At 37.8% G+C, this 16744-nt stretch overlaps 1 protein-coding gene across 1 annotated transcript; it reads right to left on the reverse strand.

The window, feature by feature from the left end:
- Positions 1–666: 666 nt before the first annotated feature.
- On the reverse strand, positions 667–16209 carry FAM240B (family with sequence similarity 240 member B). Its single transcript, XM_055124411.1, has 2 exons — positions 16067–16209; positions 667–796 (listed from the first exon to the last, which is right to left on the reverse strand). The coding sequence occupies exons 1-2, from the start codon at positions 16207–16209 to the stop codon at positions 667–669; spliced, it is 273 nt and encodes a 90-aa protein (XP_054980386.1).
- Positions 16210–16744: the final 535 nt, after the last annotated feature.

A 16744-nucleotide genomic window follows, 5' to 3' on the forward strand; every position in this document is an offset into this window, starting at 1 on the left:
TAGAGGAGCCCTATTGCTTGAAATCATGCTGTGGGTCTGAGAAGAAACAGCAGTGAAGGTAATTTTAATTTCCAGAAATTTCTGTGGGGTAACAGGAATTAACATTTTCTGTAGCATCAGAGAACTACCGAAGATGACCATAAAGGAGTTCACACAAAGCAAACACCAATGAGGGAGTAATAAGCAACTTTATTAAGCAGTATCTTGCTTTTACTACATGTTTCTACTTAAATATGGTTATGAAAAAAACAAAAACACAGTTAATGGGAAGAAAAAATTAATTCAGTTTATTTACAAACCACATTGTTAGTAAATTATCTTTTAAAAATAAAATTGTAAGTGATTTAATGTATATTTTCACGGAAAGGGAGGATAGGAAGAAAAGATTATATAAAAATCTTTCCAGATGACCCATAAAACCAGGTACTCATCAATGTAATTAGCTGTTTTAATAATCATAAAACACTTAGTTTTAAAAATAAGAAAATAATGTGGAAATTAATTCACTGAGCTGCATATTCCCTTTTCAATCATACTCTGGGCAGAGAGGATGGAGGTGGATTTGGACTGCTGTGAGCACTGGGAGGGTAAGGGGGTTGAGATTTAAATCATTTTATAAGTGGAGAGCAAATAGCATCATTGCGTTGTGAATCCTTGCTTAGTGAATCAATTTAACTTTGGTGTTAGTTTTTTATTCGAGGAGGATGCTATGGTGTCTGTCTGCTTTCCCTTCTCATCAGGGTTGTCCAACATCATCAATCTTTTCTCTAGTCTCTGTTTCCATTCTTCTCTGAGCCTGGGAAGTAAAGCAATATGCACAATTAGTTGGTGCATAGTTAAATTCTTCATACATGTAATATGCAGCAATATGGGGAAATACATGAATAATACATGAATTAATCCATCTGGCAATAGCAAGGGACCACACTAATTTGGTGCCACAGACCTAACCAATTACAGCTTTTTGTCATGGTTACTACCCAGATCTGATGAACTTTGGCTCTACAATTGAGACCAGAAAATTGCAAGTGCAGACTTCTACAAGCTACAAGGATCAACTTGGTCAAAATCTGTATTTGGGTACCCAGGACAATCCCCAATTGCTCCTCAAGCAAGCACTTCCACTGTAGCTCAGGCAAGCTATAATTCCATGCAGTAGTCTCTGTTTCCATTCTTCTCTGCAACTACAAATTCCCAAGGGCCATGCAGGCCTATACAACCTAAGAGTTGCAGGCACTGTTCAATTTTCAAAAGTGAGACTTATGTCAACTCATACTTGCATTCCTTTAATCCTAATAGAGCACCTGGCAATGAAAAAAGGAGAAATTCAGCAATATTTATAGATGGGGACAAAAGCCCAGAAAGGTTCTCAAGTGTATTATATTATTCATAACTTTTCAAAGAGGAAAACTTAAAAGCAACAATGCCATCAATGTTAAATGGAATGAAGAAATCAGTGGAAGAGAACATAAATAAACTCAGGGAAAATCTGAGAGTATTAAAAATAAAAGCTTCTCAAACAGAAATGAGTAAGCTAAAGAGAATAATAGCTTAGTTAAAAATAAACAAAATAAAATAAAACCCAAAATCACTACCTGGAGTTGGCAGTAGAATAGAATTAGCTGTAACTCTAATTACTGACCTAGAGGACAATGTGCTGGACATCATTAATAATGAACAAGAAACAGAAAAAGAAGTAAAAATCATGAAGAGAACACAAGAGATCAGTACTCTCTTCTAACGGTATCACTGTATCACTGTCCCTGTCATCCCATTGTTCATCAATTTATTTGATTTATTGGGTACCAGTGATGTCTCTATTCGTCCCAGCCCTGAGATTTTAGCAGCCTCTCCTGACTCGTTTTTTCCCAATGATTGGAGGCTCTTTTCAGGGTCAGGGGAATGAGACCTGTTATTGTTAATGTTTTTGGCATATTGAATATGCCACGGGGAGCTTGCCAGGCCCTTCGGTGCAGGTGGTATATCCTCGTAGCTTGCCGGGCTCTCCGAGAGGCAGTACTCTTGTAACAGTACTAAGAACAATTTCTATATCACAGCACTTCCAGAAGTAGAAGGGGCAAATCGTTGATGAAAGAAACAATAGCTGAAAACGTCTTCAGTCTGAGAAGGGAGTCAGGGGTACTTCAGAAATCACAGAGTCACTGTCACTGTCACTGTCATTGTCATTCCATTGCTCATCGATTTGTTCGAGCAGGCACCAGTAACATCTCTCATTGTGAGATTTATTGTTACTGTTTTTGGCATATCCAATACGCCATGGGTAGCTTGCCAGGCTCTGCCGTGCGGGCACTATACTCTTGATAGCTTGCCGGGCTCTCCGAGAGGGGCGGAGGAATCGAACACGGGTTGGCCTCGTGAAAGGAGAATGCCTAACAGCTATGCTATCACTCCAGCCCCACAGAGTCATAAATAGAATAAACAAAACAAAGTAATGATGAGCATTTTTTCATGTGCCTTTTGGCCAACCATTGGTCTTATTTAGAGAAGTCCCTATTCGTTTCTTGTTTCTACTTTTATGAGTTTTTATTATTTTGTTGTTGTTGCTGTTGATCTTTGTGAATACTCTATATCTTGGATATATTTATCTAATGTGTTGACCACAAATGTTTTCTCCCATTCTCTCAATTAGCTGTCTTTTAGTTTTGACCCACGTTTACTTATTTTTATTATTTTTTATTTTAAAACGAATCACCATGATGTACAGTTACTTATGAACTTTCATGATTATGTTTCAATCATACAATGATCGGGTACCCACCCTTCCACCAGTGCATATTTTCCACCACCAATGTTGCCAGTATCCCTTGCACCACACCCACCCCATCCCCACACCTGCCTCTGTGCAGGCACATTCCCTTTTATTCTCTCTCTCTATCTCATTTTGTGTATTAAGGTTTGCAATGCAGTTAGTAGCTGGCCAACATGTTTGGTGTATAGTCTACTTTCAGCAAGCATCTCCTATCCCAAGAGAGCCTTTCAAGCATCATTCAAGCATCAAGTGGTTCCTTCCCTACCCCAGCTATCATTTCCCCAGTATGTGAGGTCAGATTCCAAGCCGTGAGCAATCCTTCTGGCCCTTATCTCTATTATCCTTGGGTGTTAGTCTTCCATTCTGTTACTTTATATTCCACAAATGAGTGCAGCCATTCTATGTCTGTCCCTCTCTTTCTGACTCATTTCACTTAGCAAGATAATATCCATGTTGATTCACTCATATAAAAATTCCATGATTTCATCTTTTCTAACAGCTTCATAGTATTCAATTGTGTAGATGTACCAAAGTTTCTTTAATCAGTCATCTGTTCTAGGGCACTCAGGTTTTTTCCAGCTTCTGACTATTGTTAGTAGTGCTGCAATAAACATATAAATGCAGATGTAATTTGCATCTCTGGGATATATTCCCAGAAGTTGTATTGCTGGGTCAAATGGGAGCTCAATTTCTAGTTTTTTGAGAAATATCCATATTGTTTTCCAATTAGGCTGAACCAGTTGGCATTCCTATTAGCAGTGAAGGAGAGTCCCCTTCTCCCCACATCCACGCCAACACCGATTGTTTTTGTTCTATAGGATGTGGGCCAGTCTCTGTGGTGTGAGATGATATCTCATTGTTGTTTTAATCTGCATCTCCCTGATGACTAGTGATGTAGAGCATTTTCTCATGTGTCTTTTAGCCATTCGGATTTCTTCTTTGAGAAAGTTTCTATTCATTTTATTGCCCCATTTTCTGATGGGGTTGGATGTTTTCTTCATGTAAAGTTCAACCAGTGCCTTGTATATCCTTGATATTAACCCTGTATCAGAAGAGTAGTACTGCACTTAGCACTGTTGTCCTGTTGTTCATCGATTTGCTCGAGCAGGCACCAGTAATGTCTTCATTGTGAGACTTGTTGGCATATCAAATGGTTTTTGGCATATCGAATACGCCACAAGTAGCTTGCCAGGCTTTGCCATGAGGGAAGGATACTCTTGGTAGCTTGCCAGGCTCTCTGATAGGGACAGAGGAATCAAACCTAGGTCGACTGCATGCAAGGCAAATGCTCTACCTGCTGTGCTATCGCTCCAGCCAATCAGAAGAAGGGCATCACTGTATCACTGTCATTGTCATCCCGTTGTTCATCGATTTACTCAAGCGGGCCCCAGTTAACTTCTCCATTCATCCCAGCCCTGTGATTTTAGCAGCCTCTCCTTATTTGTCTTTTCAAATGATTGGAGGCTCTTTCAGGGTCAGGGGAATGAGGCCTGTTATTATTACTGTTTTTGGCATATCGAATACTCCATGGGGAACTTGCCAGGCACTGCCATGTGGTCAGAAGGGTATTGGGTGAATATCTTTTCCATTTCCATAGACTGTATGTATTCTGGTCACTGTTTATTTTGAGGTGCAGAAGCTTCTTGGTTTAAGATGGTTCCATATGTTTATCTATGTTTCCACTAGCTTAGTCAGTGGCGTTTCGTCTTTGGAGATACCGTTAGCTTCAATGTTGTGGAGGGTTTTGCCGACCTTGTTTTCAATGTACCTTATGGATTCTGGTCTGATGTTGAGGTCTTTAATCCATTTTGATCTGACTTTTATGCACGATGTTACATAGAGTTCTGAGTCCATTTTTTTGCATGTAGCTGTCTAGTTTTTTCTTTTTTGGCTTTTTGGGTCACACCCAACGATGCACAGGGGTCAGTCCTGACTCTGCACTCAGGAATTACCCCTGGTGGTGCTCAGGAGGCCATATGGGATACTGGGAATCGACCCGGATTGGCCGCGTCTAAGGCAAATGCCCTACCTGCTGTGCTATCGCTCCAACCCCATAGCTGTCCAGTTTTGCCAGCACCATTTGTTAAGGAGGCTTTCCTTGCTCCACTTTATATTTCTTGTCCCCTTATCAAAGATTAGATGATCATATATTTGAGGGTGTGTTATAGGAATATTCAATCCTATTCCACTGGTCTGTGGATCTGTCTTTGTTCCAGAACCATGCTGTTTTAATTATAACCGCTTTGTAGTAGAGATTGAGGTTGGGGAATGTGATGCCTCCTATCGTTTTTTGACCAAGACTTGCTTTAGCTATTCATGGGAGCTTGTTGTTCCACATGAATTTCAGGAATGTTTGATGAATTTCTTTGAAGAATGTTGTGGGTACCCTTATAGAGGTAACATTGAATCTGTATAATACATTGGGCAGTATTGCATTTTGACAATGCTAATTATCCCAATCCATGAGCAGGGGATTTGTTTTTCATTTTCGTGTACTCTTTTATTTCTTGAATTAGCATTTTGTAGTTTTCTTTGTATAGGTTCTTTACCTCCTTAGTTAAGCTGATTCTGAGGTACTTGATGTTCTGAGGCATGGTTGTGAATGGATTGCTTTTTTCATATTGCTTTCTTCTCTCTCATTATTTACATATAGGAAGGCCATGGACTTTTTGGTATTGATTTTGTAGCCTGTGACTTTACTATAGAAGTCTATTGTTTGTAGGAGCTTCTTGGTAGAGACTTTCAGGTTCTACCATTTGTTAATATTTTGTTGAGGACCTTTGCATCAACAATTTTTTGTTGAGGATATTTTGTTGAGGATCTCCGCATCCAGCTTTAACAGGGATATCAGACTGTAATTTTTAATTTTTTTTGTGGTGTCTCTGTTTGTTTTTGGTATTAGGGAGATATGTGCCTCACATAAACTGTTTGGGAGTGTTTCTTTTCCTTCAATTTTCTGGAAAATCTTGAAAAAGACTGGCAATAGGTGTTGGGGAACAGTTTTCCCCCTGGACACGTTGCACACCAGGTCCAGGCAGTCATGGGGCTAAAGGACAATGGGTGTGTGGAGAAACACCCTCTGGGAGAAGCTGATAGCTGTTCACCTTTTTGCCAAATACACATATTTTATACGGGGTCTCGGCTTAACAGGATGGTCCAATCAAAGAAAGTTTAGCAGTATTGGCCTATCACCTCTCCAACTCTGCTTTGCCCCAGTCCAATCCCAATCAAGACCCAATGCTGCAGTTAGGATGACTTGCTAAGTATGAGTGACAGTTTCTGTGTCTAGGGCTCATATGATTAGGAGGTCGAGTGAGTCTCACGGCTGAACACCCAGTGCTGGCTGACACCCTGTTCCTGCCAACACTGCCCAGATACTCCCTCTTGCGAGGCTTTGCTTCCAGGCTGCTTTGCAAGGTCAGGTCTTATCAGCACCAGTGTCTGTCACCATGCTCCACAAATAGGTCCTCTTTAAATGTTTGGAAGAATTCGCTAGTGAAATATCTGGACCTGGGGTTTTGTTTCTGGGAAGATTTTGATTACTGTTTCAATTTTCTTGACAGTAATAGGTCTATTCAGGTATTCCAAATCTTCTTGGCTCAGCCTTGGGAGGTTGTAGGAGTCCAGGAATTTATCCATTTCTTCTAGGTTTTCTTGTCTTGTGGTATACAGACTTTCAATGTAATCTCTGATGATCTTTTGAATTTCTTTGGTTTCTGTTGTGATATCCCCTTCCTCATTTCTGATTCAGTTTATTAGGGTTCTCTCTTTCTCTTCCTTTGTAGTCTTCCTAGTGGTTTATCAATCTTATTTATATTCTCAAAGAACCAGCTCTTGGTTTCATTGACCTTTTGATTGTTTTTTGGGTTTCCACGTCATTAATTTCTGCTCTAAGTTTTATTATTTACTTCCTCCTACTTGGTTGGGGCTCTTTTTGTTGGTCCTATTCTAAGATCTTGAGCTGTGAGGTCAATTTATTTATGTGGGCCCTTTCTTTCTTCCTGAGAAATGCTTGCAGAATTATAAATTTCCCCCTTAACACTACTTTACTTGTGTCCCACAAGTTCTTGGAGCTTGTGTCTTTATTCTGACTTGTTTACAGGTAATTTTTGATTTCTTCCTTGATTTCCTCTCTGAGCCACTTATTGTTCAACATTGAGTTGTTTAATTTCCAGGTGTTTTATTTGACTCTCAGCATCTGTGTGATTAACATCTATCTTTAGTGGATCATGGTCAAGAAGAGAGTTGATACAATTTCTATCTTCCTGATCCTATTGAGGTATGTTTTGTGGCCCAGCATATGGTCTATCTTGGAGAATGTTCCATATGCACTGGAGAAGAATGTGTATTTGTTTTTTGGGGGATGGAAAGCCCTGTATGCATCTATTAGCCTCTTTCTTCCGTTTCTTCCTTCAAAGCTAGTACTTCCTTGCTGAGTTTTAATCTTGCTGATCTATCTAGAGGTGATAAGGCAGTGTTGAAGTCTCCAACTACTATTGTATTGCTACCATTGTCCTCTTTGAAGTCTATTGGCACTTGTTTTAAATATTTTGCTGGAACCTCATTGGGTTGCATGTATGTTTAGGAGTGTGCTTTCTTCCTGCTGTACATATCGCTTGATTAATATAAAGTGGCTTTCGCTGTCTCTTCTAATCTTTTTTGCCCTGAAATCTATGTTGTCGGATACTAGTATGGCCACCCCAACCTTTTTGAGGGAGTTGTTTCCTTGAAGGATTGTTTTTTTTTCATCCTTTGACTTTGAGTCTGTATTTGCTCTGACTACTCAGATATGTTTCTTGTAGGAAACAGAATGTTAGGTTCAGTTTCTGAATCCATTTGCCACTCTGTGTCTCTTATTTGGTGCATTTAGATCATTGATATTGAGAGAGATTATTGTCATGGGATTTTGTGCCACTTTTCTGTAGAAGTTTGTTGTGCTTGTAGGGGTTTATCTTGTCTTACAGAAGCCCCCTGAGCCCTTATTTTAAGGTTGGTTTTGAGTCTGTGAAGTTCTTGAGCTGCTGTTTATGCATGAAATGGTGTGTAGTTCCTTTGAGTTTGAGTGAGAGGTTAGCCAGATAGAATATTCTTGGTGAGGCGTTCATTTTGTTGAGTTTTTTTCACTATATCCCACAATTGTCTTTGGGCTCAGATGGTTTCCTCTTTGTAAATCATGGTGTGTTAGCTAAAAAATAAACTAAATAATAAAAATAAAACCAAAACAGAAAAAAAACCATGACACACAATAATCAAAATGACAAGAATGAGAGTTTTTTTTTTTTTTTGCTTTTTGGGTCACACCCAGCGATGCTCAGGGGTTACCTCTGGCTTTGCACTCAGGAATTACTCCTGGCGGTGCTTGGGGGACCATATGGGATGCCGGGGATCGAACCCGGGTCGGCCACGTGCAAGGCAAATGCCCTACCCCTGTGCTATCGCTCCGGCCCCAAGAATGAGAGTTTTTAAAGAAGCAAGAGAAGAGCAAAGACTCAGATATAAAGAAATTCCCATAAGACAAAATCAATATTCTTCCATGAAATTCTGTGGGTTAGAAGGGAGTGACATGGCATATGCATGGTCTGTAATTAGAAGACCCTTGAAACAAGAATCCTCTATCAATGCAGATTATCATTCATATTTGCAGGAGTAGTAAAAATATTTTCAGACAAACAACAGCTAAAGATACCCAATGCATCCAAATCAGTTCTACAAAAACACTAAGTATCTTTTAATAAGAGGTTATGAAGGCCAATGAGAAATAGATTCTACATAAAAGGTATAAAATGGGGGATAAAAGAAGAGAAAAAAGGGGGTGATAGAATTAATTCAAGACATACCTTCTTTAAAGGTAAAAGAGAAAAGAAGCTTAGATCTAAGCTTTAAGTGTAAACATGATATCCTCCAAGCAGATGCATAGTCAAATTATAATAGCAGCAGATTTATTTTAGTTTATAATGTAATTTTATTTAAAACATTTTATTAATATTATTTACAATACTGTAAATTATACTCTCTATGCATACATCATTTTAGCTCCAAATCCACTCCCAGAGACTTTCACCAGTGTCCCAAGGGCTTTTCTCAGCCATCTTTTTCCCATGAAAGCTCAGTTAATATGGACAAAAAAGTTAAGATGATTTTAATCACTTGTAATTCCCTTACTAAGTTTACTTTTATTTTACACAAGAAAGAGATTTTTTTTAAAAAACATATATAGTGAAGGTAGTAACATCAGCGTAGTAATATACAAAGATTCCTGAAAATCCACAAAATTGTAAAATAGAGATAAATTGATCAAAGTTTTTGAAAACTCACTTTTTTGGATACATAAATTAAAAAAATTGATAGCATGAAAAATTCTATGCTGATACATAATTTACATGAAATAAATTGTACAAATGGATACTAAGAGAATCCTAAAACCTCTACCAAGAAACTCCTAGAAACAATAGATTCGTATAGCAAAGTTGCAGGCTATAAAATCAATACCCAAAAGTCCATGGCTTTCCTATATGCAAATAATGAGATAGAAGAAAGCGACATGATAAAAGCAATCCCATTCACAATTGTGCCTCAAAAAATCAAGTACCTAGGAATCAGCTTAACTAAGGAGGTAAAGGACTTGTGTAATGAAAACTACAAAACACTACTTCAGGAAATTAAAGAGAACACGAGGAAATGGAAAGACATCCCCTGCTCATGGATAGGAAGAATTAATATTGTCAAAATGGCAATTCTCCCCAAAGCATTGTACAAATTCAATGTGATCCCTATAGGGATACCCTTGACATTCTTCAAAGAAATGGAGCAAGCGCTCCTGAAATTCATATGGAACAATAAGCCCCCACGAATTGCTAAAACAATTCTTGGGAAAAAGAAAATGGGAGGAATCAACCTCCCCAACTTCCAACTCTATTACAAAGTGGTAGTCATTAAAACAGCATGGTACTGGAACAAAGGCAGAGCTACATACCAATGGAACAGGGTTGAATACTCTGACACACACTCCCGAATATATGATCATCTAATCTTTGATAAGGGAGCAAGAAATGTGAAGTGGAGCAAGGAAAGCATGTTTAACAAATTGTGCTGGCAAAACTGGACAGCTACATGCAAAAAAATGGGCTTAGACCTCCACCTATCACCATGTACAGAAGTCAGATCAAAATGGATTAAAGACCTCAACATCAGACCAGAATCCCTAAGGTACATTGAAGACAAGGTCGGCAAAACCCTCCATGACATTGAAGCCAACAGTATCTTCAAAGCTGACACGCCACTGGCCAAGCAAATGAAAACAGAGATAAATAAATGGGACTATCTCAAACTAAGAAGCTTCTGCACCTCAAAAGAAACAGTGACCAAAATACGAAGACAATCTACAGAATGGGAAAGGATATTTACGCAGTACCCATTCGATAAAGGGTTGATATCAAGGATATACAATGCACTGGTTGAACTCCACAAGAAGAAAACTGCCGACCCGATCAAAAAATGGGGTGATGAAATGAATAGAAATTTTCCCAAAGAAGAAATCTGAATGGCTGAGAGGCACATGAGAAAATGTTCAACATCACTAATCATCAGGGAGATGCAGATCAAAACAACAATGAGATATCATCTCACACCACAAAGACTGGCCCACATCTAAAAAACAAAAGCAACCGGTGTTGGCGTGGATGTGGGGAGAAAGGGACTCTCCTTCACTGCTAGTGGGATTGACGACTTGTTCAGTCCTTTGGGAAAACAATATGGATGATTCTCAAAAAATTAGAAATTGAACTTCCATTTGACCCAGCAATACCACTCCTGGGAATATATCCCGGAGAGGCAAAAGGGTGTAGTAGAAAGGACATCTGCATTTCTATGTTAATTGCAGCACTGTTTACAATAGCCACAATCTGGAAAAAACCAGAGTTCCCAAAACTAGATGACTGGTTAAAGAAACTCTGGTACATCTACACAATGGAATACTATGTAGCTGTCAGAAAACATGAAGTCATGAAATTTGCATATAAGTGGATCAACACGGAAAGTATCATGTTGAGTGAAATGAGTCAGAAAGAAAGAGACAGATATAGAAAGATTGCACTCATATGTGGAATATAAAGTAGCTGAGAAGTACGAGCTTGCAACGATGCAATTTCTGGCAGATATTTCTCTGGACTTAGTTACCAAAATACTAAAATACAGAAATCCAAAACTGTGTGGCTGCTAGTGCAGCCGCTTGACCTCATATCTCTTCATTCTCAGCAATAGAAAACAAATTATCAAATGCTTCCTTTTCAGCAGGTTTGACTTTAGGGGGGAGAAACTCCAAACAATAATAGTGAGTTTTTTGTTGAAATATTGAATGCAATCAAAGTAAAGTGAATTTTATCAGTTACACAGGCGGGGTGGGGGGCTGGGGAGGTGGGAGTGGGGGGAGGTATACTGTGATTCTTGGTGGTGGTATATGTGCACTGGTGAAGGGTTGGGTGTTCGATCATTGTATGACTGACTAAACCTGAAAGCTTTGTAACTTTCCACATGGTAATTCAACAAAAGAATAAAAAATATTGTACAAATGCATAAGAGTGAAAAAAGGACTAACAAAATTTTTAGGAAAAATCAAAAATTAAAAAATATATAAGCCCAAAATTGTGTTTTATCATTTGGGAAATATTGACTTTATGTTCAAAAATATTATTTTGGTCACCTCCCACAGATGCCGACATGCCAACTCATTGGTCATTACCACTGAAATTTCTAGACACCTCCTAAGTCCTCAATTCTGAAATTCTAGTAGGAGCATTCCAAATTAGATGGGAAAGTAACATAGAAGCAGACTAAACTCAACAAACAAAAACAATAATGCAGATGGTTCGATTAACAACAAACAGCTTAATGAATTCTTAGACAAGGACTTAACAAGCCCACAGTTAGAAATAACAAGTTTCACATAGTTTTTTAATACTTATTGATTTTAATGTTGGTGTTTATTATTTAATAATTATTCTAGAATTATAGCAATAGTTATGACTCTTTTCTACATTAAAATAAATTAAGAACTTAAAAAAAGGAAATATTATTTTGGATAATACATAAGTATTTGCATTAATAAGTAAGAGATCATAATAAAGATCTCCATTGTTGTAAAAGTACAGACACCTTATTAGACATATAATTAAAAATATAACATTTTAAATAAAGAAAGAAATAATTAATTATTAAAAGTACAAAATCCCTTAACATTAATAGTATTATAAGCATGGTACCAAAAATGGGGAAAATTAGAATTCCCAAATGATTCAATGGTTCTATTCCTTGATATCTATCCCAAGAACATAAAAAAATTAATTTGAAAGACTATTAGCACTACTATATTTATTGTAGCCCAATTTATACTATGCCTTTGTAGTGTTGTAGTAATAGTCAGACTCAGATAGAGTTAGAAGGACTCCAGTTTTAAAAAAATTTTTATTTATTTTTTATTGAATCACCTTGAAAAAAATTACAAAGCTTTCAGGTTCAAGTCTCAGTCACTCAATGATCAGACCCCCATCCCTTCACCAGTGCACATGGTCCACCACCAAGAATCCCAGTATACCCCCGCCCATCCCCCCACCTGTGTGACTATTGATCTTCACTTTATTCTCTTTATACTTTGAATACACTCAATATTTCAACAGAAAACTATTATTATTTAGAATTTTCCCCCAACATTCAAACCTGCTGAAAAGGTATCATTTGATAATTTGTTTTCCATTGCTGAGAATGAAGAATACATGAGGTTTTGGATTTCTGATATTTTAGCTCAGTTCACAGTTTTGTGTGCAGCTGCTCTGGATCTCATCTGGGCGAAGGACGTACCGGTAACACCCCATCCCAAGATTTCTTGTGCAACACGTCACTGCTAGCTCGTACATCTGGGTAGTGGGTTCTAGAAGATGGCAGTCGCCACGCGGGTGCTGCCGCCGCCGCTGCCACCACGCCCTCCAAAAGGAAAGGTCGAGAGAGAAAAACCTTCCCCTCCCGGGGTGGCATGGGGTTGTAGCTCAGTTCACAGTCTAGATGCATTTCTATAAGAAGCTGCTGGGAGCCAAAAGTGGTTAGTAGTCTCCCAGGATCATAGTCTTTAAGGGGCAGAGGAACCGTTTCGTGTAAGATTCCTCTGGATCTCGTCTCTTAAACTAGTACATTTTAATCTGCTTGAAAGGATTCTGCTTGTTTCTGCCTTTTTTTGTCACTCCCAGGAGTGCTCAGTGCTTACTCCTGGCTCTCTGCTCAGGAATCACTTCTACGGGGGCTTGGGGCCATATGGGATGTGATGGGGTGAATCCAGGTTAGCTGCACGTCAAGCCAAATGCCCTATATCCATTGTACTATCTTTCTGGTACCTGCCTGGTAGCAGAATGAGTGAAGCTAAAAATCAAATCAATGACCTCAAAGATACAATGCACAGCTCCATTAACAAAGATAAGATAATAAAAATGAGACAAAAAAAGAACATAAAATATATTGTAGCAAAAGTAGGAAGTCACCCTCAGAATGATAGGAACCCCAGAAGGAGAGAAAAGAGAGAAGGAAAGAATGTTTAGTGAATAATAATAAGTAATAAGTGAGAATTTCTACAATATGAAAAATGAAATTGGATACAAGAGGCTCAGAGTGCAAAGTGAAAAACAACCACAAGCAGAAAAAAACACAGGCAAGTTGTCATCAAAACGACAAGAACCAAAGATGGAGACAAATGATTAAAGCAGCAACAGAGAAGCAAAACCTCATATACAAGGGAAAGAAAAATGAGATACAGGGCAGATTTCTGTAAGGATACTATAAAATCAACACGAGACTGGAATGACATATACAATGTACTAAATGAAAAGAATCTGCAAGAATGCTCTACCCTGAAAGGTTATCATTCAAAGTCATAGGATGCATAAAAAACTCTCAATAAAATTGGGGTTTAAGAAATTTTTCTAAAAAAAATTAAAGCCATTTACCACAAGTCCATAGAAAACATCATACTCAATGGTGAAAAACTGAAAACTTTGCTTCTAATATCAGGCAAAAGAAAAGGTTTTCCACTCTCATGGATACTATTCAATCTAGTATGGAAAGTCCTAGACCTAGCAATCAGTCAAGAGACAGCATCTAAATTTGAAAAAAGAGGTTAAATTTTTACTATTGGAAGATGACCAGATACTATACTTAAAGAAAGCTATAAGAATTCTATTTAAAAGTTCCTACAAGTAATAGATGTATAGAGTAAAGTGGCAAACTACAAAATCAACATATGAGAATCCATGGCTTTTTTATGTGTAAATAATGAAATAGGAGAGAAATAATTTTTTAAAAACCCTATTCACAATTATGCCTCAGAATGTACTTGACAAACCTAGGTATACCTCAAGTAAGTAGGAATCAGCTTAACAAAAGAGGTGAAATATTTTTACAGAGAAAATCATAAAATAATACTAAAAGAAATAAAAGAGAACATGATGAATTGAAATCATTCCCTGTCCAAGGATTGAAAGTATTAATGTTGCCAGTAAAATGACAATCTTGTCCAATGTACTATGTGATTCTGAAATAAGGACAAACTCTCAATGGAATAGAATTGAGAGTCCAGAGACAGATCCTCATATATATGGACAGTCTTTGATGAAGGGTAAAAAATATGAAGCAGAGAAAGTAAATCTTCTAAAAAATGGTGATAGGAAAAGTGGATGGTAACATGTAAAAACTGAACTTTATAACACCAGGCGCAAAAATCAAATTAAAATGAATCAAAGACCTTGACATTAGATCTTAATCCACAAATTATATTGAGGAAAACATAAGCATAACACTTCATCACATTGACGCTAGAAGCTTCTTCAGTGATTCAATGCTATTGGCCAAGTTAATGGGAATGAAGATAAACAAATGGGACTATATCAAACTAAGACTTTCTGCACTGCAAAAGAAATATATCCAGAATTAATAGACACCACCACACAGACTTAGGGAAGAGTATTTACTCACCAATCATCTGAGAAAGATATAATATCTAAGATATATAAAGCACTGATAAAACTCTACAGGAAAATAAAACATCTAATTTCATTAAAAATATGGAGAAGGGATGAACAAAAACTTTCTCAAAGAAGATACACAGTCAAAAGATATATGAAAAAAATCCTTGCATCATTTATCATTAGGGAAATGGAAACAAAAACAGCAATGAGAATCATCTTACACCAGTGAGACTGGCGTACCTCATAAAATATAAAATAGCTAGTGCAGGGGGAAAAGGACACTTATTCTCTGTTAGTGCTAATAGATTGGGCCAGTGTCTTTGGAAAAAAATATGGACACTCCTCAAAGTCTATGAATTGAGATTCCATGTAACTCAGCAATTCAACTTCTTAATATCTACCACAAGATCCCAAAAATGTATCCCAAATATAACACTTGCACTCCTGTGTTCTTTGCAGCACTAGTCACAATAGCCAAATTGTGGAAAAATAAAAACCAAATGTCTAAGAACTTGGATAAATAAACTCAAGTATACAATAAAATACTACTTGGCTGTTAAAAAAAGGAAATCATTCAATTTGTTGCTATGTGAATGGATTTGGAGTATCATGCCGAGTGAAATTAGTCAGGAGAGGGACAGACACAGAATGGCCTTCATATGTGGGTCACAGAGAAACAGCAGGTGATATCAAGTGCCCAAAGAAAACAGAAACTGAGAGCTGGTTTCCAGTAGGAAGATTGTGGGGAGGCTGGGTAGATACGGGGGTAGGGTGGGCAACACTCGGGCAATCGTGAAGTGGAGGGGACACTTTTTTTCTTTAATTTATTTTGTTTTTATTGAATCACCATGAGCAATAGTTACAAAGCTTTCATGCTGGAGTTTCAGTCATACAATGATGGAACATCCATCCCTCCACCAGTGCACATTTTCCACCACCAATGTCCACAGTATCCCTCCCCTGGCCCCCATCCCACCCCTCCCCCTGGCTCTATGGTAGACAATTCTCCTCTTACTCTCTCTCTACTTGTGGGCACTATGGTTTGAAATACAGATACTGAGAGGCCATCATGTTTTTTTTATCTGCTTTCAGCACACATCTCTCATCCCGAACGATCCCTCCAACCATCATTGACTTAGTGATCCCTTTTCTATCCCAGCTGCCAGAAGGGGACTCTTTGGAGGAGGATGTGGTGCTAGAATGATTTATGTAAACAGATCCTGTTAGCAGTATTGTAAATCATGGAGCCTAATATAAATAAATAAAGATAATAGTAGAAGAGTGATCCACGTACTTTCTCAGGGCACTTCTCCCCTGACGCTTCTGCTCCAGTTCCCAGTAGCAAGTCTGTTTGCTAATTTCTTTTTCCCAGAAGCTTTTGAGCTCATGACAAGTTTCACAGCAAAAGATTTCCCGCCGGACATATTGATTGTTCATTCCCTAAAAAAATAAGCATTAATAAAGAATGATAACAATGAAATTATAATCCAGAGTTTCTCTATGTTTGGAGAAATGAAAGATGAACTTAAAATATGGTACTGTCATTTATACTCCGTGACTGTAGACAATCACACAGCCACAACGAATCTTTCTCCCCAACTAAAAATATGTGTATAATAATGGTAGACTATTGCTACTGAAAGATCCTCAGGTCCCCCAGCAATGCTTGGGAGTCCCCCGAATAATAACAGTAGTGGTTATATAAGAAAATATTATGGAAAAGTCTAAAATACTTTTTATTTTATTATATACTTTTTTATTTTATTAAAATAAAAAAGATGTCTACTAATCTTTTCAAATGATCAGATGATACAAGAATCTGTCTCTTTCATTGCCTCTGAAATATTTTATTTATTTTGCCTTTGAAATATATATATATATATATATATATTTTGCTTTTTGGTCACAGCCAGGAATGCCCAGGGGTTACTCCTGGCTCTGCACTCAGGAATTACTCCTGGCGGTGCTGGGG

The sequence above is a fragment of the Sorex araneus genome, chromosome 2, assembly GCF_027595985.1.
Source record: "Sorex araneus isolate mSorAra2 chromosome 2, mSorAra2.pri, whole genome shotgun sequence".
Classification (NCBI taxonomy): Eukaryota; Metazoa; Chordata; class Mammalia; order Eulipotyphla; family Soricidae; genus Sorex; species Sorex araneus.